General features: G+C 39.5%; 8 protein-coding genes and 2 long non-coding RNA genes across 18 annotated transcripts; 6 read left to right on the top strand and 4 right to left on the bottom strand.

Moving 5' to 3' along the window:
* Positions 1 to 503: 503 nt before the first annotated feature.
* On the top strand, positions 504 to 2,467 carry Srp54 (splicing regulatory protein 54). The gene is made up of 2 exons (XM_076766796.1): positions 504 to 1,137; positions 1,224 to 2,467. The coding sequence occupies exons 1-2, from the start codon at positions 816 to 818 to the stop codon at positions 2,363 to 2,365; spliced, it is 1,464 nt and encodes a 487-aa protein (XP_076622911.1). The 5' UTR covers positions 504 to 815; the 3' UTR covers positions 2,366 to 2,467.
* On the bottom strand, positions 2,362 to 2,841 carry LOC143342674 (uncharacterized). Its single transcript, XR_013079842.1, has 2 exons — positions 2,722 to 2,841; positions 2,362 to 2,657 (listed from the first exon to the last, which is right to left on the bottom strand). It is a non-coding gene; the product is annotated as an uncharacterized LOC143342674 (long non-coding RNA).
* Positions 2,842 to 2,983: 142 nt separating this feature from the next.
* LOC143342673 (uncharacterized) lies at positions 2,984 to 3,835 on the bottom strand. Its single transcript, XR_013079841.1, has 3 exons — positions 3,743 to 3,835; positions 3,360 to 3,476; positions 2,984 to 3,080 (listed from the first exon to the last, which is right to left on the bottom strand). It is a non-coding gene; the product is annotated as an uncharacterized LOC143342673 (long non-coding RNA).
* A 767-nt stretch (positions 3,836 to 4,602) lies between these two features.
* Positions 4,603 to 7,325, top strand: Tsg101 (tumor susceptibility gene 101). 2 transcript variants are annotated; one of them, XM_076766435.1, is made up of 9 exons: positions 4,615 to 4,743; positions 4,976 to 5,034; positions 5,123 to 5,207; positions 5,289 to 5,354; positions 5,431 to 5,594; positions 5,692 to 5,809; positions 5,878 to 6,083; positions 6,161 to 6,516; positions 6,587 to 7,325. In XM_076766435.1, exons 2-9 carry the CDS (start codon positions 4,981 to 4,983, stop codon positions 6,771 to 6,773), a joined length of 1,236 nt encoding a protein of 411 aa, XP_076622550.1. In that variant the 5' UTR covers positions 4,615 to 4,743; positions 4,976 to 4,980; the 3' UTR covers positions 6,774 to 7,325. The 2 variants fall into 2 exon arrangements, with proteins under 2 accessions (XP_076622549.1, XP_076622550.1); XM_076766434.1 differs by having other exon boundaries at positions 4,603 to 5,034.
* On the bottom strand, positions 7,295 to 8,513 carry Kud (oligosaccharyltransferase subunit 5 kud). The gene is made up of 4 exons (XM_076766445.1): positions 8,393 to 8,513; positions 8,036 to 8,193; positions 7,509 to 7,748; positions 7,295 to 7,421 (listed from the first exon to the last, which is right to left on the bottom strand). Exons 2-3 carry the CDS (start codon positions 8,036 to 8,038, stop codon positions 7,509 to 7,511), a joined length of 243 nt encoding a protein of 80 aa, XP_076622560.1. The 5' UTR covers positions 8,039 to 8,193; positions 8,393 to 8,513; the 3' UTR covers positions 7,295 to 7,421.
* LOC143342492 (uncharacterized) lies at positions 8,154 to 11,797 on the top strand. 7 transcript variants are annotated; one of them, XM_076766437.1, is made up of 4 exons: positions 8,154 to 8,178; positions 9,120 to 9,320; positions 9,404 to 9,977; positions 10,088 to 11,797. In XM_076766437.1, exons 1-4 carry the CDS (start codon positions 8,164 to 8,166, stop codon positions 10,354 to 10,356), a joined length of 1,059 nt encoding a protein of 352 aa, XP_076622552.1. In that variant the 5' UTR covers positions 8,154 to 8,163; the 3' UTR covers positions 10,357 to 11,797. The 7 variants fall into 7 exon arrangements, with proteins under 7 accessions (XP_076622552.1, XP_076622553.1, XP_076622555.1 ...); XM_076766438.1 differs by lacking the exon at positions 8,154 to 8,178 and adding an exon at positions 8,193 to 8,407; XM_076766440.1 differs by lacking the exon at positions 8,154 to 8,178 and adding an exon at positions 8,193 to 8,510.
* LOC143342493 (transmembrane protein 208) lies at positions 11,017 to 13,037 on the bottom strand. Its single transcript, XM_076766444.1, has 5 exons — positions 12,420 to 13,037; positions 12,073 to 12,225; positions 11,821 to 11,957; positions 11,632 to 11,716; positions 11,017 to 11,463 (listed from the first exon to the last, which is right to left on the bottom strand). Exons 1-5 carry the CDS (start codon positions 12,423 to 12,425, stop codon positions 11,329 to 11,331), a joined length of 516 nt encoding a protein of 171 aa, XP_076622559.1. The 5' UTR covers positions 12,426 to 13,037; the 3' UTR covers positions 11,017 to 11,328.
* Positions 13,038 to 16,861: 3,824 nt separating this feature from the next.
* Parvin (beta-parvin) lies at positions 16,862 to 19,268 on the top strand. 2 transcript variants are annotated; one of them, XM_076767556.1, is made up of 5 exons: positions 16,862 to 17,201; positions 17,798 to 18,061; positions 18,126 to 18,520; positions 18,605 to 18,848; positions 18,916 to 19,268. In XM_076767556.1, the coding sequence occupies exons 1-5, from the start codon at positions 17,084 to 17,086 to the stop codon at positions 18,990 to 18,992; spliced, it is 1,098 nt and encodes a 365-aa protein (XP_076623671.1). In that variant the 5' UTR covers positions 16,862 to 17,083; the 3' UTR covers positions 18,993 to 19,268. The 2 variants fall into 2 exon arrangements, with proteins under 2 accessions (XP_076623671.1, XP_076623672.1); XM_076767557.1 differs by having other exon boundaries at positions 17,157 to 17,287.
* A 1,008-nt stretch (positions 19,269 to 20,276) lies between these two features.
* Positions 20,277 to 24,126, top strand: LOC143343051 (uncharacterized). The gene is made up of 10 exons (XM_076767553.1): positions 20,277 to 20,599; positions 20,704 to 21,056; positions 21,128 to 21,297; positions 21,360 to 21,462; positions 21,603 to 21,892; positions 21,968 to 22,215; positions 22,317 to 22,683; positions 22,748 to 22,861; positions 22,931 to 23,206; positions 23,301 to 24,126. The coding sequence occupies exons 1-10, from the start codon at positions 20,277 to 20,279 to the stop codon at positions 23,628 to 23,630; spliced, it is 2,574 nt and encodes an 857-aa protein (XP_076623668.1). The 3' UTR covers positions 23,631 to 24,126.
* A 443-nt stretch (positions 24,127 to 24,569) lies between these two features.
* On the top strand, positions 24,570 to 26,789 carry LOC143343058 (pyruvate dehydrogenase E1 component subunit alpha, mitochondrial). The gene is made up of 6 exons (XM_076767562.1): positions 24,570 to 25,023; positions 25,258 to 25,431; positions 25,524 to 25,742; positions 25,814 to 26,062; positions 26,165 to 26,410; positions 26,483 to 26,789. The coding sequence occupies exons 1-6, from the start codon at positions 24,928 to 24,930 to the stop codon at positions 26,630 to 26,632; spliced, it is 1,134 nt and encodes a 377-aa protein (XP_076623677.1). The 5' UTR covers positions 24,570 to 24,927; the 3' UTR covers positions 26,633 to 26,789.
* Positions 26,790 to 26,801: the final 12 nt, after the last annotated feature.

Raw genomic sequence — 26,801 nt, 5'->3', positions numbered from 1 at the left:
AGTGGCCGAGCCTTGATTAATCAAGCTAATTATCCTATCTAGTGATTTTATTTATTAAAGGCTCGTTTACACGTGGCAGTAGAAGTTCTGGTGACCAGAGATTACCGTTAGTGACATAGGTGGCGTTTTCTAGTGGAAAAATTGTCCCAACATGCCGCCATGTTGTTTCGTTTCAGAAAACACCAGTCCTACACAGAGTATACGATCGTTATCGTTAAACAAAAGCGTTATAATTTCCCTTGTCTAGTTATTCCCTCAACCAATTTACGCGTACCTAATTATATTACTTTGAACATTCTGAACAATTAATTAATATACTTGGAGTAACCTTAAATTGTAATGCTATCTACCAATCAGACCTGAGAACAACCTTATCGCGTTTCTAACTTAAACTATTTGTTTAAGTATTTCAGTAAACTAATACGACGCGTTCTTACCATACGTAAAGGAATATTTGCATGTAACTGACGATTAATAACTCGGTTAGATCACTATATCATTTTGATCATCTATTAATTCATACTTCATGCTGTAACATAGCTCCAAAAATTTTTGTAAAGAAATCCAGAAAGTGTACAGAAAGTTATGTACAGTTTGAGGCCGTGGTTAAACTGGAGCATCGATTTCCGTATAAAACATTTACTAAAGTAACGTATTTATAATTGTTATTATGTTCAAAGATTTTCGACGATAATGTATCATTTACATTAATTGTTTCAAACAAAGTGCGCGACTTGTCCGCACGTAAACGTATTCTTCGATAACCTAACCTCCTTTCGATACGTTGTGAAGAATCACAGAATATCGTAGAAAGAATGGCGGTTGGGTCGACGAAAGTGGTGCAGGTGACTAATATTGCGCCTCAAGCAACTAAAGATCAAATGCAAACTTTGTTCGGTTACCTCGGGAAAATAGAGGATATCAGATTATATCCTACTATACGGGATGTCGCGGTACCCGTACAGTCTCGTATTTGCTATATAAAATTCCACGATCAAGGATGCGTAGCTGTCGCCCAACATATGACAAACACTGTGTTTATCGATCGTGCACTGATCGTGATCCCCTACCAGAATGGAGACATTCCAGACGAGCAAAGAGCCTTAGAACTAACAAACAATGGCACGGTTGTTCCAGGTCGGTACACAAATAAATTTGCCTATAATCGTGTGCATCTGTTGCAAACTATATCTTCTACTATATATATATTTTTGTCTTCTCAGGTCTCTATCCATCAGAACCCAAACTACCGCCAAACTTTGTAAATGCCATCGAAGGAATTCCTCCAAACCATGTAATCACTACCATAGATCCAAAATTGGAGTCGAACGGTTTGCCACCTTATCCACACTTACCCGGTCATTTGGACAGCAGAAGGATAGAAGAAATTAGAAGAACGTTGGTTCTAGCTAACTTGGATCCTTCGATGACAACTGACCACCTGTTAGACTTCTTCAGTAGTAATAACGTCGAAGTTAAATATTTACGGATGTGCACCAGGGACTCTGACTCTGAACATTACGCGTTGGTGGAGCTGTCGGAACAAACGATCGTACTATCCGCGTTACTGTTGAATGGGAAAATGCTCATGGACAGGCCCATTAAAATTTACCATTCTACGCAAGCGATAGCCAAGCCGGAAGCGAAGAGCAACGAGGCGGCGCAAAAGGAGATCGAGGAAGCTATGTCCCGAGTGAAGGAGGCCCACAATTTAATTTCGGCCGCGATAGATCCGATGATCGGTATGTTGTCCAAGGACAAACGAAGCCGTAGCGGTTCCCGCAGTCGGAAATCTCGGTCGAGGTCAAGGGGGCGCAGTAGACGATCCAGATCACGAAAAAGATCACGATCCCGTCACAGACGTTCCCGTTCCCGTCATCGACGCAGATCGAGATCACGATCGAAACGATCCCGTTCCAAAGAACGCAGACGAAAGTCTCCTTCGCGCAGAAGAAGCAGTTCCCGGGGTCGACATCGCTCCCATTCTCGATCCCGACGTTCCCGCTCGCGCAGATCGCGATCCAGATCGAAAGACCGGAAGAAAAGATCACCGCGTCGAAGGAGTCGTTCACGATCGCGCAGCAAACGTTCGAAATCGAAGTCCAGACGATCCAGATCCAAATCCAAGTCTAGATCCTCCAAGTCAAAGTATTCGGAGAAGTCCAGGGACAAAGATAAGGAAAGAAGGAGCAAGGATAAGTCGGACAATGGAAAGAAGAGCGACGGTGACAAGGTCGACAAGGAGAAAAGCGAGAAAAAGTCCAGCAAGGAGAAGAAGTCGGATAAGGAGTCGAAATCAGATGAAAAGAATAGAAACACGTCCGAAAATAGCGAAACGAAAGAGAAAACAGAGTCTGAGAATTAAATTTTGACAAATCATCGGTCTACAGAGGGTTCATTTTGTTAATTTAATGTTACGATAATACCGTAATGTATTGATCAATAAAAAAGGAATTCAGGAATGCAACACTTCCAAGGATTTTTTCTAACTTTTGCATACACGAAGAGACGCTTGTATAGTTATTCTTACGATGATACAAACGGGTACAAATTTTATTTATACAAATACTTTCGTACATTTGACTCTTTTTGGTAATATTGATGGCCGAGGATCCTCGTTTCCTTTACTGCTTTCCTTCGAATACGAACACGATGGCCTATAAAATAATCACATTCATACAAAATGGTTGTTCGTACGTGAAAATAGTTGAATGATTTTACCGTATCAAATCGTTTATGTACATTTCGTTTTCTTTGTCTCTGTCAATATTCGCGGACACAGGATAGCGAAAGAGCATTTTCTGCGCGTTCTTTATGGTCGACCTTCTCTTCAATACCATTTGAAATGTATGTATTAAGTGTGTTAAACATCCTTCGCTCTTTTAATGTTTGATCAACTAACATATTCTGATATATCACCACAATATGATAGTTTAATTTTAGATATCAACTTTTTCTATCAATGTTTATAACTTACTACGCTTTTGAACGTAACCTTGGATCATCGGAAACTGTAGTCATTTTAATATCGTTATCGTCTTCGCCTTTAGTTTTTATCATGTTTTCTAATTCGCTGAATTCTACCGACAAACGCTGGCATTACAAAATTTGTAAACCAACCGCATAATAATTATTCGAATATAAAGTGTAGTCAGAAATCACCATCAGTTGGCTGTTCAAGGTTACTACGGAACCATTCTCGTCTTTTTGTGCTAGTTTGATAGCATGCAATCTCTGTGTCTTAAATAGAAAGACAAACTAGCACGACGTAAAATTAAAAATCGTGCTCGATGTAATCCACGATCGAGAAAGTAACCTTAAATAGCCAGTTGATTTTATTGCGACTACAAGTTACTCACGTACGACGTATTCATCGTATTGAGTAAGTGGATTGATTCCCAAAAATGTCGACAATGTGTTCGGGTATCGAAGATCCATAAATATTAATAACGCAGCAATCAGTATACACGCTATACCTAAATCATTGTAACGACAAATTATTTTAACACGTGAAATAAAATTTTATTTCTACCTAGCAGTTTAAGGCTACAATAACTCCTGCTTGCGTATCATCCACTTAAAAGCAATGCATTCATAATTGTTTCTTTCTTAACTTTTAACGAGGATTAGAGAAAGTGCAGCATATTTGAACATCCAGATGCATATGGATGCTTTCCTGTAATGTGAATTGTGGCAGACAGTCCAAATATGCTGCACTTCCTTTGTTATTGTCATTCATTACCGCAGCCAAGCGTTATCCAAAAGTGTTGGCCAAGACGTATTCGTATGGTATCATCTTCAAAAGATATTACAAGGGGAGTTGGATTATGAAAGGAGTATGAATTTAACAATTTAATTTAATAATACACTCGTGTGTCAGTAGATCGAATGGACAATAAAATTACACATCCCCACCCTAGTGACAGAAAGTTTAAATTTTTTTTATTAATAAAGGATATATATTCAATCAATTATTATTATTTTATTAGTCTTTGTGCAGGAACGCCATCCAGCGTTGAAGAGAACGAACTATTCCACGACAAACTTGGGCGTTTTGCCGTAGATGGTAGTGCAAATCATGTACCATCAATGGGTCACAGCGTCCGTTTCTATGTCCTTCCTTGTCTCACAATTGAAAAGACATTGGAACGCCGATCTTGTCTTCGTTGTTTTCAATTGCAAGACAAGAAAGAACGTAGAAACGTTCGTGTCACTTCGACGTGCGTTGCAATGGACGTTACAATGCAATGTGAAAGGTCTATTCATATACCTCGTCTGTATTAAAATCACCTCTCAACTTGTAGGTCGGTATGACAGTAAATTTGGGCCTCGAAAGTTTATAATTGTAAAGTCTACTTGCATACCTTGTCTGTGGCCAGACTTTCGTTCTTCACGAGTTTTACGTTCTGACGATAATAATAATATATGAACTTGTAAAAAAGAAATGATAATGATATCTGGCGATCAAAGAAAAGAGATCGAAGGATGGGGGACAATCGAAGAAAATAGGTGAAGAATTGTTTGATTAAATAAATTCTTGTTCTTTGTTTTCGAAACGCGCGCTAGCTTGTCGATGGCAGCGCCAAATAATAGTAATCGTCTGTGATCGACTACATTCAGTAGATTTACGTGTTCTCTGATCGTAAGTTATTAGTAAAATGATCATATTATAATCTCCAAAATACTATCTTCGATGACAGATGAAGGAATATAATTGGTTCGTCCGTTTGCAAGTCGAGGAAGGTGTAATATTCAAAGCAGATCGAAATTATTGTTTGGTTATGCACGGGTAGCAGTAAAAACATAAGTTTGAAGTCTATGTGTTCAGAAAGAACGCAAATAATTGATCGATTAATTGATTCGCAAAGCATTAAGTTTCAATTGAACGCTCGATATTGTTAAAGGAAAGTTCGCGATTAGAATAAAAGTATTTATTTTTGATTTTCTTACGCGACGAGTCGTACTAAAACGCTAGGTTAAATGGTAAAGATGTCACCGCTAGACGAAGGGAAGATAAAGCAAGGTGTTTTAAAGGTACGTATCTTTTCTATAAATGTGTACTTGAAATTTTATCAGCATATGTGTTTCGATGACACGGTCTAACAAACACTGTGCTTTCTAGTATCAACATCCAGAGACCACCAAAAAGCATGTCCATAGCGTTCTAAGTCTTTACAAAGGATTACAGTGTGAAGTAGAACCATTTGGTAAATATTTGCGAATGCATAATTCGAGAAAACCTCGTCGATATTAATTAATTATTTAATTTACATGTTGTTTTATGCTAGTGTTTAATGATGGATCACGCAAAGAATTAATCAACTTACAAGGCACGATACCTGTTTCTTATAAAGGTAATGCGATATCTGTGAAAATGCTCGTTATATATGATGGTTATAGGATGAAAATAATTTTCATTTTCATGCTCAGGTAATTGCTACAACATTCCTGTATGTATATGGCTAATGGATACACACCCAAATAATGCACCCATGTGTTACGTCAAACCTACAGCTGACATGAATATCAAAGTCAGCATGTTTGTTGATCATAACGGAAAGATTTATTTACCCTATCTACACGATTGGTTGCCAGTGAGTAATTCATATATTGTAATTACCTATGTGAATATCTTATTGTTAAGTATCCCGTAACACCTTTTTAATAACTATAAATTTATTTTATGTCCAGCATTCGTCCGATTTACTCAGTCTAATTCAAATAATGATTGTGACCTTTGGAGAGAATCCACCTGTCTATGCCAAAGCACGACGAGACACCCTACCAAATACTACACCGTATCCCATGTGTAAGATGATCCAACTTACAAATATCTTTTTAGTCGATTCTAATACTAACAGAGGTAAACTTGTATAGCTATCGTGCATGGACCTGGTGGTTCTAATTTTCCGCCTTATCTACAAAATTCTCAGTATACGGGTGGAAGTAATGTAGTATATCCTCCATATATGCCTACATCATCTACAGGATTTCGGTATCATGGTTACGAACCTTACGGCGGAACCGCTTCAAATTATCCACCGCAAGGATATAATTTTCCGTATCCTTCAACGACGCAGCCAGTGAGTCGAAAATTTCGCTAAATAAGACAATTCTTTGTCTTTGATTCGAATATTGATTAATTTTCATCCTTTGTAAGTCTCCGACGATACCTGGCACTGCCAGCGGATCGGGTACAATCGGGGAAGAACATATCAGAGCATCGTTATTATCGGCGGTGGAGGATAAATTAAAACGTAGGCTCAAAGAACAATTCTCGCAATTAGTAGCCGAACTAGAAACATTACGACGGACACAACAAGAACTTATGAGCGGATCCGATCATCTTAACGACTTGTTCGATAGATTAAAGAAAGAGAAGGCAGAACTCAAAAAGAATATAAATATACTTCAAGACAAAGAAACCGAATTAGAGAAAGAAATCTCGAAACTTTCGGACAATCAATCGATAGACGTTGATGAAGCTGTCACTACGATCGCACCACTTTACAAACAGTAAGTGTTCAGTAAACCGCGCGTTTATTAATTTCTTCGAGAACGTACGTTATTAATTATTTACTTATAGAATGTTAAATGCGTTTGCGGAAGAGGCTGCCACGGAGGATGCTATATATTATCTTGGCGAAGGTTTACGTTGCGGTATTATAGACTTGGACGCGTTTCTTAAACAAGTACGGCAACTTTCGCGCAGGCAATTCATGCTCAGAGCATTAATGCAGCGTTGTCGCCAAAAAGCTGGGTTGGCTGGTTAAGTTATCTGTTTGATTTTTATAAAGTTACGCTATTTAATATTTTATTTTATTACAAACGATGTATTCACAATGAATTATATAAATACTATATTAAGTAGAGAGATATATAAATATATTAGAGGCAAGGAATTATCATTGCAAGTCCAGAAAGTATTCCTTGTGGATTGAATACTATGTTTCAGCATATTTTTTATTTCATATTGTATACATATTGTTTGTAACAAAAAGAATTATATGAATATGAAGCTTCTATACAGAAAATGAAATAAAAAATATTGTATACATATGTGTAAAAGAATAAATGAAGGTTTAAGTATTACAGTAAAAGACTAAATCACCATTGTTTAACGAAATTATATTTCTAAACATAATATACTCAAAAAATCTGTAAAAAATAATCGATTTAATTCTTTTTATATTATAAAGAAATAATGGAACTAAGATAGAAATTTTAGATATTAAGAAATATAAATGCTTATTTACTGTATAATAAATGTATACACAAATCACTACATTGCACGTTTTAGTAAAAATACATTGTTTTTATTCTTATGCAATGTGGAATTGTTATATAATTATTTAAATGCAAAAGTTTTTAATGTTACATACAGACATAAAAAATTTATATTTAGTATCCATACCGTTAACCTGAAACAAAAACACAAAAAGATATCTTGTATGTGCAAATATGGATTGCTATGCTTTGTTCATTTTAATTTTGATTAAATGACATACCTATACGTAAATGCCAACCCAAAGAAGTAAAAACAATACACCAAACCCAGAAAATATTGCTGCCACTAAAGATATTAATAATTCTTTGAACATATCCCTTGTAAATTTTGTGCTAGTGACTTCATATACAAAGAACCAGGCTGTGAAAAATATTCCAATTCCTAATAATACCACTGCTAATAATGGAAAAATTGCAGGGTTTATAGGAGAGACGTATCTCGTCATAGACTCGATTTCCACCTGAATCAAATAAAAACCAAAATTAATTTAAAAAAAAAATATACTTATATCGACTTATTAACCTATTATTAGCGTTCGGTGAGTAAATCAAATATTTTTATTTCAACTAAAATGTAATCGTAACTAACTGTTAAACATGCGGAACTCTGACTGAAAAATGGAATGCAACTGGAAAAAAACTAATTTAACGGAACGTAAGATACTTAACGCGTTAAATATGAGTAAAAAAAAGTACGCGACAATATTATTAAGAGATTACATTGTTTCAAAGTAAGCATTGCACTTACCATTGTACTAAATAAATATTTTGACGTGGCTTGATTAAGGGACACGTAAAAAGGATTTACATTGACTTAACACGCTGTCGGCGACAATATGTATTCATATGCTGCTAACTTCACTGTACGATACGGTCATGAAGGAAGCAAATGTAAGTCAGCTGCCACTAATCAAAATATATATCCCTTTAATTTACAAAGACAGTAAAAGTTTCTTGGTAATTTACATTGTGAATCGAACAGAAAATAATATTTCTGTTGTCGAGACAAAGCTATAATGAATTGTAATCTAACGTTGTCCTGAAAACTAGTCATTAAAGAAAAACACGTTCAAGTACATCTCTAAATTTTAAATGACGTGTAAACCTTCGATTGATGAGGGTACGATTCCACTTTCCTTTAATACGATCGATTCGTTCTACGTTCAGAATTGCAATAATTTACGATTATTATTTATATATGCTGCACGATCGTATGTATTTACGTACGTAAAACAAATATGATGTAACCTTAAGAATTCTTTTGTAACAAAATATTTTGCCATGAAAAGTATACCTTGCGTGCACAGAATAAATCTGTTTCGTGTGAAACATCATTATCTCTTTTAGTGTTTTATACACAGATGGTGTTTGTTAAAATTTTTGATTCTAAAACAAACAATGTTTAGTCCTACAGATGCATATTCGGTACACGTTACGTATGAATGTTTATATGCGTATATATAGAGAGAGATTATAGAGTATGTACTTTGTATTATCAATTCGAAAATGTTTGAATCGCGATTCCTTCGGTATCGATTGTAAGTTTGTCACGATGGTATGATTCATAACGCGTAACATAGTATAATATTACCGATCTTTACGTTCTTTGATATCTGCAAGCATTTTTGTACGTATCGTAGTCGATGTATCAGTATTTTACACATATGAATGCAATAACGTATCGTTTTTATCGAGAGTCAGAATGAATTACGATTTCTTTAGAATCGTATAAAAATCGTTTAATAGTATAAAATAAGAGTCTTTAATATTTGCACATTTTTATAACGTAAATTCATTAAAATGTGTTGTTCTAAAGTTTCTATTTTTTACAGGTAAAAATGGCAAAAACTTCGCTGTCAGAACAATTCTCCTTAAGATGGAACAACTTTTCTAGTAATTTGACATCTGGATTTTTAAGTCATCTTACTGAAAATGATCTAGTCGATGTCACACTCGCTGTAGAGGGTCAATTGTTACAGGCACACAAGTTGGTTTTATCAGTGTGCAGTCCATATTTTAAAAATATATTTAAGGTACAGAAATTAATATTATATATGTTAAATATACTTATAAGTCACAATAGCTCAGATAAGAGCTTCTTAGGATCGTTTTATAGGAAAATCCTTGTCAGCACCCAGTAATTATTCTTAAAGACATGAAATATACAGAAATTGAATCATTGTTGCAATTCATGTACCAAGGTGAGATTAACATTAAGCAAGAAGATTTGTCTACTTTCTTAAAAGTGGCACAAACATTGCAAATCAGAGGACTTGCAACAGAAGACACAAGCAGCACAAAAACATTTTCCAATTGTGACAATCAATTAGATATAGAATCTAATGCTCAAAATATCGATCACTCACATTTAAACGCTATAAATAAAATTTACAAAGATGTTGAAATGATAGAGAGAAGGAAAAGGACTCGCGATACGGCAGGTAGAAGCGACAAGAAAAAAAAACGCAATACATTCACTGTATCAGAAAATATTCATGATTTATCAAATGAAGAAGTAGATGATAGTAACCAAAAAGTTCAGTTTTTAACAAATAAAGATACAGACGATTCTACGCACGAAAATGAAGATAACAATATTCCTGTAGTAAAAAATTATGATAATGATCAAAACAGGGATTCCACTGAGATGAATGATGCACAGACTTCAAAAGAAAATCCTACTCAACAAGGTGAACAACTTTTACGTGTAAAAGCTTGTTTAGTAATATTGTAAAAATTAAAATTTAATAATTGAGTTAAGGAAAGGGTAGATATTGATGTCATGTGTTTTAAATTATAGCCGTAGAACCAGTAATTTACAGACTATCTGCGCGAGGTCGACCGCAATTAGTTCACGAGGGGTACGTTTATAACTTAACATCGCGTTCGGAGGTTTTGAACAGATCTCATTATCGATGCGCGGAACAACATCGCGGATGTAAAGGTAAATGCGCAGTTATTGCGGAAAGATTTATGCCGACGGGTGTACACGATCATAATCATTCACCTGAATATCAGTCAGAACACGAATACAGAAGAAAAAAGGGTTTAGATGTTGATACTCCTTAAATTGTAATCTAATTGAGCTTACAAACAGCAATTTATCATATTACAGTTTTGTTGGAAAAGTCGCAGTAGGACTAAAAAGTACTTTCCAAATAATATTATTACAGTATATGATACTAGTGTTTAATAAATAACATTCAGTATTTTTAAAATACAAAATTTTAATTTGCTGCACAAGTCTTTTGCAAATACTGAAATTTAATAAATTACGATAGTTCATACAAACGTGTAGTTTATATTACTGTAAATATATAATTATCATTATAACTAACATTCATATGATGGGCCAATTTTAACATGTTGTTGTATTTCAATTGTGATGCACTGATTCGAAATTCATAAAGCAGATTAGAAAATGGTGATAAGCACATTCCATTTAGTATTATACTTAAAAATGAAACAAAGCCAAATAAGAGTATTTAATTTATGTTATCTGTTCATATGTAGAATAATACCTATATAACGAATTTAATTTGTTATTATAAATACACGTTGACGCACACGTGGAAACTTGTATGTATGTACATATGTACATATAAAACTCTACATTCTGCATATTTACATTTTAAGTTCTTGTAAAAACAATGTTTACGTATGTTATCAGAGGAAGTAACAAACTTCATAATATATAGCGATTAACAAGTAAATACATGAAAAATAGTATAAACGTTAAAAATTATAAAATTTATTTTTATATTAATCTTTTCATTATAAAATTCTTTTCTTGAATGCTGACGCACTGTTATGGAAATTAATGCGATAGTGTTTATAAAAATTATTAAATTTTCACGATAATTAATTTTACGGTATTTATATAAATTTGTGTAAAAGACAATAGTCTTTCAGTAAAGTATATAAAACAATGCAAGCTGAAACAAAGGCAGTTCTGTTTCGTAATCTTGCTCAAGTTTATCCCCATTCCCGCAAAATTCTGAAATATTTATTACAAATGCATCTGCATTTTCGAAGGAGATATTAATGCCGCTTTGCCATCTTTTTTTCCAACTTTCTCTGTTTTTTTTCGCTAATTTCGGGTTGTTCAGAAGCAGGTGCAAAGAACCATGGAGCTAATATTTTTTTCCATAGCATCCAACCTACTGTTATTGGCGCCTATAATAGTAGAGTGTAAAAATTGCATAATCTAGTTAAGTTCATTGAATAATTAATAATGTTTATGAAGAGCATACAAAAAGTGGAAAGATGTAATTTTAAAAAGTTTTATGTTGTAATGTAGTATTTTATATTTAAATTTTTGTTTATTTTATTAAATATACTTACAAGAAGCCATAACCACCAAAAATAATTTGATATAAGTGAAAGTACTTGTACCCCTGAGGTTAATATAATTAAATCTTTTACGTGTCTGGAATAAAACAAAGTGTTATTATATGTAACAAACGAAACTTGAAATGTAATAAATATGTTGCATTATTTTAGAATGTTATTAATATGGTCTATAATATTTACTCTGCTATACCGCCTTCCATATTAAGATCAATGCCAGAATCACTAAGAACTCCAGATTCTGAATATGTTGCTTGTGCTATATATTTCATAAATTGATAACTTCCTATATATACAATTCCAGAAAATATGGTTAATGTCTGGAATTATAATATACTGTATAATATAATAATAAACATTGACTCTAGCAATACCATATTTTTATATTCATTGTTCGAAACTATCCAGTCATGATGATGTGAATAAAAAACTTACTATTGACAATATTGTAAATTTAAAGAAGAATATCATAATAGTAGAGTATATTCCAAAAGCTCCAAGAATCATGTTACGATAAAAGCTTAAAGTTGTTCTATTATCCTCCACAATCTGTTTTGCTCCTTTTGTTGCCACTTTAGCCTTTTTAGTCTAAGTAAATAATAGTATTATTTAGTATGTATTTCATTACATAACTAATTATCGTTATAAATTATTGTTTGTTGATTAAATTATATATATTTTAAAATATAAATTTTATGAAAATAATTTGCATATTCAGAATCATCTAATTGTAATAAATGTGAAACACAAGAATTTTGTAAATAATATAGTAAGAAACGTACCATCATTTTTCGTTTATAAATTACAGCGAATGGAATATCGGTATGCCCAAAGAATTAATATTCGTTCAATAATCGATACACGACACAGACTTAACCTTCTTAAAAGTATTCAAAAATACTTCGATTCTACGTTGAAGCCACGTGAAAGACGTATGAAAGAAAAGTCTCTAGTCTCTAGATTAGCATTTCTCAATCCGTACTTCAATACGAATATGTAAATAAAAAAAGCATTATTCTTTTGTCTTGCTAGAATTTCATGCTTCAATAATTAAAAAAGATAATCAAGAAAACTGTTACATTATCAAAAAACTTGTTGATAAGCAAACATAACATATGCATGTATAAATCATTAGTTCATCGACATGAGAAAACATTTTACCGATTAAATTAATTCATTGCAATTTCGCTTCAATAATGTATTTATCTTCTGTTTAATTATACAGAAACTCAAAATTAAAATTACTACATAATAAACTCTTCAAATGATCGCGGAATATGAAAGCAAAAGCAATATCAAGGTAGAGTGTATCTCATTCGCCTTGAATCAAATCGGAAGTTCCGTAGGTATTTTAAAAGATGACCAGGATGACGTTTTCTGTGGTGTAGGGCAGTATTACCAGACCGTAGTCCAGTACAAAGCATAGATACCAGATTCAGCACCCGGTGCACTACTCACACTATGTCAGATCACGCGTACGTGAGCTCGTGGAGTTTCGGAAACCCGACAAAGGCAAAATGACGCATACCCTCTTTCTCGATTCTCCGAAGTTGCCCGAAGTAATTTCGGACCGCCTCGTGAGAGTCGAGAGAGAAAGGCTCACATTTGCCTTCTCGCTCTTGAACAACTAATATCCGACCTCCCGCCAACAGGTCTCCACTGGCCTCTGCTGACCGCTGCTGACCACTCTTGGAATTTCTGACAACGTATAACGATTACGACTGGCTACTGTCAGTCTCTCTCAGCCTCTGCTGGCCTCTGCTGACCACCGCTTATATTTCTGACAACGTATAACAATTACTGCATGCTACTGTTCGCCCCTGCTGATCTCTGCTTGCCACTGCATGCCTCTGCTCGTCTCTGCTGACCGCTACTGACCACTGCAGGTATTTCTGATAATGTATAACGATTAATACTTACTACTGCATGCCCCTACAAGTCTCTGCTTGCCTTTGCAGGTTTCTGCATGCCTGTGGATGCCTTTACTGGCCTCTGCTGAACACTGCTGACCACCCCTGATGCTTCTGACATCGTATAACAATTACTGCATGCTACTGTTCGCCCCTGCTGATCTCTGCTTACCACTGCATGCCTCCGCTCGTCTCTGCTGACCGCTACTGACCACTCCTGTTACTTCTGACAACGTATAACGATTACGACTGGCTACTGTTAGCCTCTCCCAGCCTCTGCTGGCCCCCGCTGACCACCGCTTATATTTCTGACAACGTATAACGATTACTACTGACTTCTGCCTGCCTCCGCTGGATTCTGCAGACCGCTATTGACCACCCCTGATGCTTCCGACCACGTATAACGATTACTACTTGTTACTGCTTGCCCCTGCTGGACTCTACTTGCCTCTGCATGCCTCTGCTGGCCTCCGTTGGCCTCTGCTCACCGCTGTTGACCACTGCTGACCACCGCTTATATTTCTGGCAACGTACAACGATTACTACTGGCTACTGCCAGCCTCTGCTGACCTCTGCCAGCATCTCCCGACCTAAGCTGGCCTCTGCCAACATCTCCCGACGTCAGCTGACCATCGCTGACCACCGCTGACCGTTGCTGACAACTTGTGACATGATATAATATAATATAATATGTTTATATGTATTAAAGTTTTGTATAACGTGAATCTATGACAATAAATGATATAATTTCAAAGTATTCTATGTGTTCTCATCATTTTTTACCGTCCCTTTCCTCTCCAAATCATTCTCTTACCTATAAGATGCGTACCACCTTCTTCGCAAGTTCACCAGCATTTTAGAAAAATTCCGGGCACTTTGGAAATCCGGATGGCCTTGACCCAATTTCGAAAGTGGGTCAAGGCCATTCGAATCTTAGAAAAATTCCGGGCGCTTTGGAAATCCAGATGGCCTTGACCCAATTTCGAAAGTAGGTCAAGGCCATTCGAAATTTTAGAAATCTTCGGGCCGACTTGGAAATCCGGATGGCCTTGACCCAATTTCGAAAGTGGGTCAAGGCCATTCGAAATTTTAGAAATCTTCGGGCCAACTCGGAAATCCGGATGGCCTTGACCCAATTTCGAAAGTGGGTCAAGGCCATTCGAAATTTCAGAAATCTTCGGGCCGGCTTGGAAATCCGGATGGCCTTGACCCAATTTCGAAAGTAGGTCAAGGCCATTCGAAATTTTAGAAATCTTCGGACCAACTTGGAAATCCGGATGGCCTTGACCCAATTTCGAAAGTAGGTCAAGGCCATCGAATCTTAGAAAAATTCCGGGCGCTTTGGGAATCGGGATTTGGCCTTGACCCAGTTTCGAAAGTGGGTCAAGGTCACCGGCATTTCAGAAAACGCTGCGGGCACTTTGGAATTCCAGTTTTAAGTAGAGAAACGGTTTCTTATAACTAAGGGAATAATGGGGAGAGGAAATGAAAGGTAAAAGTGACGAGAACACATAGAATTCTTTGAAATTATATAATTTATTGTCATAGATTTACATTATACAAAGTTTTAATACATGTACATCATGTTAGAAGTTGTTAACAAAGGTCAGCGTGGTCAGCAGGGGCCAGCAGGGGTCAGCAGAGGGATGCAGAGGCATGCAGAGACTAGCAGGGGCAAGCAATAGCAAGTTGTAATCGTTGTACGTTGCCAGAAGCATCAGGGGTGGTCAGCAGAGGTCAGCAGAGGCTGGGAGAGGCTGACAGTAGCCAGTCGTAATCGTTATACGTTGTCAGAAGTAACAGGAGTGGTCAGAGCGGTCAGCAGAGGCCAGCGGAGGCTGGCAGACGTCAGTAGTAATCGTTATACGTTGTCAGAAATGCCGGGAGTGGTCAGCAGCGGTCAGCAGAGGCTGGGAGAGACTAACAGTAGCCAGTCGTAATCGTTATACGTTGTCAGAAATATAAGCGGTGGTCAGCAGAGGCCAGCAGAGATCACCAGGGGCGAATAGTAGCAAGTAGTAAGCGTTATATGTTGTCAGAAGCATCAGAGGTGGTCAGCAGAGTCCAGCAGAGTCGAGTAGAGGCATGCAGTGGCAAGCAGAGATCAACAGGGGCGAACAGTAGCATGTAGTAATTGTTATACGATGTCAGAAGCATCAGGGATGGTCAGCAGTGTTCAGCAGAGGGCAGCAAAGGCATGCACAGGCAAGTAGAAACCTGCAAAGGCAAGCAGAGACTTGTAGGGGCATGCAGTAGTAAGTATTAATCGTTATACATTATCAGAAATACCTGCAGTGGTCAGTAGCGGTCAGCAGAGACGAGCAGAGGCATGCAGTGGCAAGCAGAGATCATCAGCAGGGGCGAACAGTAGCATGCAGTAATTGTTATACGTTGTCAGAAATATAAGCGGTGGTCAGTAGAGGCCAGCAGAGGCTGGGAGAGACTAACAGTAGCCAGTCGTAATCGTTATACGTTGTCAGAAATTCCAAGAGTGGTCAGCAGCGGTCAGCAGAGGCCAGTGGAGACCTGTTGACGGGAGGTCGGATATTAGTTGTTCAAGAGCGAGAAGGGAAGTGTTAGCCTTTCTCTCTCGACTCCCACGAGGCGGTCCGAAATTACTTCGGGCAACTTCAGAGAATCGAGAAAGAGAGTATGTGTCAGTTTGCCTTTGCCTCTGTCAGTTTTTTGTCTCTACTAGTCTCTGCATGCCACTGTTGACCACTGTTAAACATTGGTGACAACTTCTGACATGATATAATGTAATATAATATATTTATATGTATTAAAACTTTGTATAATGTAAATCTATGGCAATAAATGATATAATCTCAAAGAATCCTATGTGTTCTCATCATTCTTACCTTTCTTTTTCTCTCTCCATTATTCCCTTATCTAGTAAATACATGCCACCTCTTCGCAAGACCGCTAGCATGTGAAAATGTTCTGGGCACTTTGGAAATCCGGATGGTAAAACGCACAAGTTTGTCATGGAATAGTTCACTATCTGCGACGCTAGATGGCGGGCATTTTTCGACCTCAAACCCCCTGGTGCTAAAACGCCCAAGTTTGTCGTGAAATAATTCGCTATCTTCAATGCTAGATGGCGCTTATTTCCAACACTCGCGCCATCTATTTCGGAAAGGCCCAAGTTTGTCGTGGAATAGTTCGTATCTTCCACGCTAGATGGATTTCTCGACAAACTTGGACGTTTTAGCACCAGGGGGCCTGAGGTCGGTAAATAAGCGCCATCTAGCGTTAAAGATAATGAACTATTCCACACAACTTGGGCGGCTCTCTCGACTCTCACGAGGCGGTCTGAAATTACTTCGGGCATTTCGAAGAATCGAGGAAGAGAGCATGTGTCAGTTTGCCTTTGTTAACTTTCCGAAACTCTACGAGCTCACGTACGCGTGATCTGGCATAGTGTGAGTAGTGCACCCGATGCACAATCTGGCATCTCTGGGGCACTGGTCTGCCGTCTGGTAATATTGGTGTACTTATGGTGTAGTTAATTCTTTGGAGTACAGCTATGAACGATGGCTTCTCCTCGTCCAAAGTCACCACGTCCACCTATTTCTGCAAAGAAGGATGATAAGGAAGAAAGTTTCTGGGATAAAATTGGAACCTTGGGCCGAAAGAAGCGAATTAAAGAAGGTATCGCGTTGTGTTTAGTATAACATCATCAAAGTAATCTTGCTCACACTCCCTTTCTGCATGCACGTAATACACTTCCATATATGGTATGACTTGTTTGTGTTTCAAATTCTCCTCTGCAACTATATCAATAAATTTATTAAACCACACTATATAGAAGAGTTGTGCAAATTTAATTTATGAATGACGAATAAAGATTTCAAATTCATTCGTAAACTAGCTTTTATTCGCGATTTTGCTTGCCTAAATGTTAGTTTACAAAATTTCTTAATAGATTGTAATTTATAAATGAATGTACGAATGAAACGTAAATGGAAGTTAGTCCACTAATTAATCTAATGGTTTTATTCGTTATTCGCGAATAAAATTTGCCGAATTTTGCTATATAGTAAAAGTCAAAATACAGACTCATGTTCATCAGTGTGTTTCTACAAAGTCTTCTTAAAATTATATAGTAGTTGGCTATAGATTTGTCTTCTACAGTTTTCAGCTAATTAAGACACACAAGAGCTAGAATAATTTGTCCCAAATAAATAGTTTTCTTGAGTAACCAATTGCCCAAATGACTGGAATGTATTCTATTTGTTTGTTCGCAGTGCAAAAAGTACAAGAAGAGGGAAAGTATGCAATTGATTCACCAGGATATGCAGCTAATCCAGAAATGCCACCAGAGGAATATGCATTGGATGAAAATGAAGAACGTTCCATGATAGAGCCTAGATCTTTGGAGGACTCTAAGCTCAAAGAATTGATATTTGTTTTGATCGAATGGATCAATGATGAATTGGCTGATCAACGTATTATTGTGAAAGATATTGCGGAAGATCTTTATGATGGACAGATATTGCAGAAGCTGTTAGGTATGCTTAAACTTTAAGATTTAAAACAACAAGTCATTAATAACACTAATTTATTGATTTCTAGAAAAATTGACAGGAAAAAAGTTGGATGTTCCTGAAGTGACTCAGTCAGAGGAAGGTCAGAAACAAAAATTGGCCGTTGTTTTATCGACCGCTAATCGCGTATTAGATCGATACCCTCCTTATAAATGGAGCGTGGAATTGGTTCATTCAAAGAACATTGTTGCTATTCTACATTTACTGGTCGGTTTGGCGAGGCAGTTCCGTGCTCCCGTGAGATTACCAGAGAGAGTGGCCGCGCAAGTCGTCATTGTACGTAAAAAGGATGGCCAATTGATACACAGAACGGTCAGAGAAGAAATTACATCGACGTATGACGATTTGGGAATGCGATGCGAACGCGATGCTTTCGATGATCTTTTCGATAATCCGCCCGATAAGCTAGCTGTCGTTAAAAAAGTATGTTTTCGCTTAACATATGAAAAATGAGTCGATCAAACCTTAATTAAAATCGTCCAAATTATGTTTTTTTTTATTTCATAGTCGTTGATTACTTTCGTCAACAAGCATCTGAGTAAAGTGCACTTGGAGGTGACGGATTTGGATACGCAATTTCACGACGGAGTATTTTTAACGCTTTTGCTTGGTCTTCTCGAGGGTTTTTTCGTCCCTCTAGGTAGCTTCCACTTGACACCTAAAACACACGATCAAAAGGTGCACAACGTTTCGTTTGCATTCGACATTATGCAAGATATTGGACTACCGAAACCTAAAGCCCGGTCAGAAGGTAAGTCGTCGAGATAATTGTCGAGAGTAACTATTAATTAGTAAAATTAATTTCATCCTGTTCACAGATATCGTAAATTTGGATCTGAAGTCGACTCTACGAGTATTGTACAATTTGTTTACTAAGTACAAAGGCATGAACTGAAAAGGAAAACGTTTCGCCGGCGAGTGAACTTAACAAGACGCGACAAATTAACGCTGCAATTAACGGTATTACCGATATACTAACCAAAGAATATATTTTGTGTATTAAAATAGCAAACGTATAATTATTGACAAATATACGAGGCGAGGGGGGTAGTCATTCGAAGGTTCTAATTTCTCTTGACGCTGTTGTTTAAACTAGAATTAAACATTTTACATTTTATACGTTCATCGTAAATTTTACAAGTTAAAGAAATATATTGTGTAATTTTTGAAACTGTGTTCGATAATTTCTACTTGATAATTCCCTCTCGTTAAACATAATTTAAATTTAAGTTCGATCGAATCGGCTCCTAAGTATTCCGTACCGTCTAGTTTGATAAAGATTCAAATAAATTGTTTGATGTCAGCGATTTGTTTCGAGCAATTTACCGGTATTAAACGATCGATCAACGCGTAATCGTAGGACGAGGACGAGTGGTCGATACTATCCTGCTCCGTTCCGCTCTGTCCTTTCTAGGAAATCTTTTTCTGTTCATCGAAAGATATACCCGATCAAGAAAACATTGAGCAAACAACGACTCTCGTTTGTATCACATAATTGTCTCCCTTATCGTCAACGAACGACAGTATTCAACGGTGTATTCGCATGAAATTTCACGATGCACTCGGCGTTCCGAGATTTATCGTCTCGGCTGTGATGCACGACGTTTTGCCTATCTACGATCATGGTATAGAATGCGATATATAAATGGAGCGAGGCACGAAGGAGACACGGAACCGGCGGAATAAGATCGTTGAGAAGGTCGACGATCGGCCCTATCGTGGATCGGATGGATCGTTGCAGACCGACGTGCAGATCGTCGCTCGCAATTTCGCGAAACATATTGTCGGAACACGCGACGTTGCGACACAATCCTGCCGTAGTAAGATAGTAACGTAACAGTTTCTTCCATTTCTCGACCTCTCTTTGAAACAGAAAAGTCACCTAGTCGTTAGAAGGAGGTACGGAGTCCCGAGCGTGTACGATTTCGGTTTCGTCGCACCCCCAACGTTTTTTTCGTTTTTCCAACGTTCGGTAAGTCAACGCAAGCTAATATTCTCAACATCAACGTTTTAATAGTTTTGGTAGCGTGTCGGTGCTTCATCGATTCGATCTTTATCTTCGCAAACGACGACTTTTATACCGAGTTTCCAGTTTCTTCATTTGGCAAGGGAACTAGAAATAACACAGGCATAGCTAAATTGTAAAAGATATAATAAATAACGGGAATCAAATGCGTTTATGATCGGTAGGGAATACCGATTTCCAATGGCGACCAGCTTTAGTTGCACGAAGGACGACGAGAATGACGACAGATTAGAAAATGCATCGATGACTCGGGGAAACGTCAGGTTTCGAAATAGAAGAACGTTCATCGAGTACGCTAAGATTCTTCGTATCGTTCTGGCGAGATGGATATCGATTTGTAGCCAGCTTCGCGACGAGAAATTGAACGAGGAAGCGGATGATTTGATTTTGCCAAGCAACGAAGAGTGGCGACATCGTGTCTATTATAGATTAGTTGAATTGCAAAGAGAATGCGACGCGGAACTCGTGATGAAAAGGTGATCCCTTTCTGCTCTCGACGCGATTTTTTTTAAATAATAAAGGCTGTAAATAATCGATCAATCGCTATAACGATTCGTAAAGTTAAGCATTAAAATTTAAGGGCGGGCGAAGCTGAATTGGAAATGCAATGCCCAAAAACGGAAACGCAACCGATAACGATTACGGAGTCGAAGGTGGAGGAGCAGAGGAACAACTGGGAATGGGAGCCAGAGGTTCGCGAGTATATTTTGAAGGGTAAAACAAGGAAAAATCGGGTCGTAGAATCGACGGGGTCAGTGACGAGCGTACGCGGGATCGTCGGTTCGATGACGGAAGCCTGCGTTCAGCCAGGTTGGCGCGTCAACGATATTTTGTTGGCCGCGAAGGTCCTTCAAAGAGATTCAACTTCCCCTACTTATTCCGACGAGGCCGAGATGCGTCGAGTATTCGGACTCGTTTACGACGTACTTAGGTGTAAGTTCCGAATCCCTCGTCAACTGATTAAAAAAGTAAATTTCTTATTTTTTTTGTCGCGTTCTCCATAGACAAGAAGATTTTCAGCCGCGCTCTGACGGAGGTACAATTTTGGCGACGCAACGTCTCGTTGAAGGATCGAGAGAGGATCGTTTGGTTGCTGCTGTACGACATGCAAGGGAGGAAGTTCGCGAGACGAGGCGAGATCGCCGCCGTCGAGGAGCGCGAGAATATGTTCAAAGTAAATCAATTATCGTAAAGACGTTACGATATGGCAATAAGTAAACTACTTTCGTTCGTTAGGCTGCTGGATTGATGGACATCGAAAAGGCTCTTCTGGAGGCGAAAACGCATCTAGCCGCGAGCATCTCGCGTCTGCGAATCCGCGGCTCGGCGCTCAGTCTCGGTGAATACTTTTGCGCTTTAAATGCTTTGAATACGGAATCCATTGAAACACACGGTAGAAATTAAGTAGAGAAAGCGACGTAGATATCGCGAGTACACCGGTAACGATAATCTGTGCAAATTTCGCTCGAAAACGCGAAGACGAGCTGTTGCCGGCGCGTTTGCGTATCATCGAAGGCGTCACTTGGGGCAAGGAGGCCGCGGTGGCTTCCGGATGGGTCAACAGCAACAAGATCCCCGATAAGGCGGAATTCCTGCAAGAAATGCTCAAGTTGAAGTTGGTGCATTCGGAGAACGGGGACCCGACGGAGCTCGAGGACACCGGTTACGCGTTCGACTCGATTTGTCCAAGGATAGTCAACTTGCACGAGAAAGCACGGGAGACCCTGGCCGTGTCCAGTCTTGTTCGCGATCATCGTTTCGTATTTCTAGTAAGTTAATATCTACGATGGTATAGTTAAGTCTAGTGATTAGTATTTACGAACGTTTTGTGCTCGATCGATTAGGAAAAATCGCTGTGTCTGGGCGCAGCGGCACTGGCGCGGGCGATTCGTGTTGGACGTTTCTGTGGCCCGGTGGTTTTGACGCACTCGCTTGCTCCTCGACACACGGGATACCTGGCCGAGTTGCTAGAGGACATCGAAGACGCCGGCAGACTATTGGCTTTCGGGGCTGGTGATCGTCGTTGCGAATACGAAACGTATTTAAGAGACCTCGGCGTCACGTTGCAACGGTGTCGCGTATTCTCAGAAAAGTACAACTTTGTCTCTTTAAACCAACGATGAGCAACCTGAAACCACTGAACTTCAGGACAAAAGTTGCAGACCCTTTGACCAAAAGTTTGCGTTCTTTTAGATACTCGTCGCATCCCGCGATTGCTGAATTGGAGAGAGCTACCATAGTTCTCGCGATACCGCCGTGCAGCTATACCGGTGTCAGGGATATCGTAGATCTTGCCGTGGCTCGCGGTGGAGACGCCGACCTTCTCGAATCGCTGACGAACGCCTGCGCCACCGAAGACGACCAGGACGAGATCGAGCAGCCGCGAGCTCTGTTGGCCGATCAAATGTCCACTCTGAAATACGCTTTGACCAGGCCGAACGTTCAGTTTCTCATATACGAAGCGCACACGATCTTGCCCTCGGAGACGACGGAAATGGTGCAACAGGTGGTCGATTACGTTAACCGAACCGCCGCGGAGAAGTACATACGCGATCATCCGGTAAGGCTGTCGATCTGTCGAAGCTCACCGTAGTTGATTATTGCTTCCCGGTTTTTCTTCGCAGACGAAGAAGAAGGCGCCAAAGGAAGGTAGGGATCCGTCGAAGACGAGCAAACTGGAAAAATCGAACGAAACGGGAAAGGATGATCGAGTGTCTATGATTTCCGCGAACATTAGCGTAAGGTTCTTTGCGTTGTACCTTAAGATCACTCGCGATTAATTAACCACTCGCTCTTCAAAATCCCAGATCCCGGACAGCGATCTTTTCGAAGTGGGCAGTATCGACGATATTTACGGAGAGAACGTCAGCCACATGCTGGATCCAGGATGCTTCCTCGCTGTAATAAAAAGAAAGGAAATGATGCAATTCGACTCGTTGTTTATGATCAAGGTGGCGGAATCGAAAGGGTTGTTCGGCGATCCCAACGAACAGCGAGAGACGAAACGCGAACTGCTTCCTCTCGATCGTTCGTCTCGACGACTCTCGCTGATTAATCCACGGAAACGAACGAAACGTTGCAAGGTTTGTTTCGTGCAACTTTCTCGACTCTGGTTCCGCGCATTTATTTTAATAATGGTGACCCAAACTGTGCCCCTTCGATTTTTCCCTCCCGTAGATCGAGATCGAACGAATAATGGCCCACACGCACTCTTCGTTGACGAAGACCATGCACGAGAATCCAGTTTGTCCGCGGCACGAGCGTCGTCAAGCTTGGAGGGAAAACGTTCGGCCGCAGGTATGCGAAAGAAGAAAATGGAACGGGTGTTATCGTCGCTGCTATCGAACGAATGCGATCGCGATCGTGACCGATTCATTCAAACTTCCGTATCCGTGGACTATAGTGACGCCTCGACTTCCACTGAAATTCGATAATCGTCGAACAGTCGTGACCGAATGCGTTCGGATCCGGGACTCGATTAAAAATCCATTCAAAAAACGCGCGTGATCTCTAGATCATTTCTGGTATAAACATATTAGTTCTGCAGTATCCATTAGGTGATTCTAGCATACTAGTATCGTTGTAGTACTAGGCCCATCTAGTGGATATTGCAAAACAGAGAAAAAGGTTTTAATTTGTTGGATAGTGTGATTAATCCATGTTCCGTGTTTTTGTTATTCCCCCCCTGTGTTACGTTGCTAATCGCTGACAGACGTTGCGAAGTTTCCGCGACGACGAACGTTCGTGCAACTGGCAAAACCAGATGGAGAGCGTGAATCGCCTCAGTGTGCCCGTTCGCGCGAAATCGTCGCGAAAAAAGGCAGGTAATTATTTTGAATCGGTCGTACTTGACGCGATGACTCTTTTGCGGATTACGTTAAAGCAGGAGTTGCGAGAGATCTACTCGTCGTCTTCTACGAGCGTGTCTACGGCTCGTTCCGAAATAAATGCGTCCACAGACAGAACAGTATCGCGACAAGAGGAAACCTCGTCCGTGCTAATTAACTCGTTCAGCATCGAACCTCTGATACGGTAATCATTTCAATTCTTTCCGTTTTCCCTAACGTTCGTGGATCATTTCCTGGATCGAGCAAAGCGAATTTTGTTCGCGATAAAGGTTTGACCAATAGACAGTAAAGGTAACTAAACAAATAAAATATAGTCGCGGACTTAAATACTCTGATGACCTGTCGAGCACGATTCTACGATCACCGATTCTGGCTCGAGCGCTACGACGCATTCCACTGGTGAACGACGACGAGGATTCTGAGGAAGAAGACGTACACCTACGCCCGAAAACTAGTACCTGGTGGGGAGTGTCGAGAAGAACGTCGCGACTTCTTCGTCCAGGCGGTTCTATCGAACATGCTCGACTACCTTATAGTTATCGGTTAGAAGCTACCACGGACCGTCCGATTTCTTCCTCCCGCGATTTTTAGCTCGATGATTGTTCAACAGAATCAAATAAAATAAATGCGACAACTGTAAACGTAGCTTTATCGTTTCTCGCAGGTAACGCATGAATCTTTCAGCGCTCGCGAATTCGAGCTTCGTCCAACGTGTTGTTTACGGCGTTCACACGAATATCTGTTACAATTGACGATAAAAATATCGTGATCGATCCTTCGTGCACGATATAGTCGTTTGTCAACGATCGGGACACGAGAAACGTCAACTGGCAATGTTTCAACGTCGGTCGGCGCGACACGACGAATTCTAATCGAATGGATCTTCGAATCCTATTTCGTGTAGCGGTCGACGAGCACACACGCGATCGATCAATTACTATACTGGACGTCGGAAAATGTATTTATCAAGATTATTAAGAAGCTGCGCGAAACATCAATGTCTTTCCTTTCCCCGTCATAGGGGAATGACCAAGGAAGTGACGATAGACACGGTAAGATTTATCTTACGTTATTAAATAATTCAGAGGTTTGTTGTAACCGTCGCAAATACTAATAAACGATTTCAAGTTGGAAACAAATTGTAATTAATCACCTCTTATTCCCCATTTGAAAATCAGTATTAAAGATAGCAAAACTATGATTTAAATCTTTCCTATTTTTGTATGCATTGTAATTAAACAAAGTTTATAGATCTATTACCTCTTTTACGATTCTTTATTGTTTAGAAGTATGAGTTGTATCGCTTGGAAAGTGGTCCGTCAAAGAAAGCGACGATAAACGAGGAGGAAGCCATTTACGCGCTGAGAACAATGAATTATATCAGACGAATGCAAAATAAGGCTGCGGAATTGTACAGATTGCGTTTGATAAACGGTTTCCTTCATTTGTATTCCGGTCAGGTAAATATTCTCTGGTTAACCGGATGGAGGTTGATACGAAGAAAGCGAGATGATGTGAAACGGGAACAAAGAGTACAATGATACGTTTGCAGGAGGCGGTTGCCGTAGGGATGAAGATGGCGATAAAGGACACGGATAGCCTGATCACTGCTTACAGGTGTCACGGTTTCGCGGTGGTTTTCGGCGTGTCGGCGCGAGAAGTTCTCGCGGAACTAATGGGTCGACGAACAGGAGTGTCGAAAGGCAAAGGTGGATCGATGCACATGTACGCGACGCAGTTTTACGGAGGCGAAGGTATCGTCGGCGGTCAGGTGAGAGATCTAATCCAAATTTTCGATAACTTTAGAGATTACAGGCTCGTGGAACGAATGTGTACCGACAGGTACCGATCGGTGCTGGATTGGGATTCGCTCACAAGTACAATGGCACTGGGGGGGTCGCGTGGGCGGTGTACGGCGACGGAGCCGCATCCCAGGGTCAGGTCCACGAGGCGTACAACATGTCGAAACTATGGAATCTGCCGGTAGTGTACGTCTGCGAGAACAATAAGTACGGAATGGGAACCGTGGTAGACAGGCACTCGGCGAACACTGCCTTTTACACTCGAGGAGATCTGATTCCAGGAGTCAAAGTAAACGCTAGTCGATTTTCGGTTGTTTTCTCGAAATAAATACGCGCAACGATGTAGCTTTAGTTAGCAGTGAATCCCGTCGTTTTTCGTTTTCTTTCTTAGGTGGACGGAATGAAGCTCATCGACGTTCGCGAAGCCGTCAGGTTTGCCAGAGACTATGCTCTCCGAAACGGTCCGATCATATTGGAGATGGATACGTATCGGTACTTCGGGCACAGCATGAGCGATCCTGGCACCTCGTATCGTACCAGAGAAGAAATAAACGCCGTAAGGACAGAGGCGGATCCTATCATGATGCTGAGTACTCTTCTCGTGGAGAATGGCTTGAAGACTGAAAAAGAAATTCAAGTAAGCCTCGAGAGCAGTTTTCTTCGCCATCGTTATGATCCCTAAACAATCGTTTATCGTCCACGCGGCTAGGAAATACAAGATACCACGTGGAAAGAAGTAGACAAGGAACTGGAACAGGCCAAAGCCGATCCGTTTCCAGAAATGTCGGAAATCTCGTCGAACGTTTATGCCCACCAAGTGGGCAAAGTGCGCGGCAAAGCGCCCTGGCAGACCCATTGAAAAGGAAAACGGGACTCTCGGTGAATCGTCGATCGCTACATCGTTTGGCGTTTCGCGCCAGATCTTTTGATTACATTTAATTTATATAAGACGTTTACCGCGATGTATTTTTTCGAGATATAAAATATAAGTTTTAATAGTCACGGTCACGCCTTCTACGCGGTGAAAA

Source organism: Colletes latitarsis, chromosome 6 (genome assembly GCF_051014445.1).
Source record: "Colletes latitarsis isolate SP2378_abdomen chromosome 6, iyColLati1, whole genome shotgun sequence".
Classification (NCBI taxonomy): domain Eukaryota; kingdom Metazoa; phylum Arthropoda; class Insecta; order Hymenoptera; family Colletidae; genus Colletes; species Colletes latitarsis.
The sequence above is the reverse complement of the archived record's forward strand: the minus strand, read 5'-3'. Positions and strand labels throughout refer to the sequence as shown.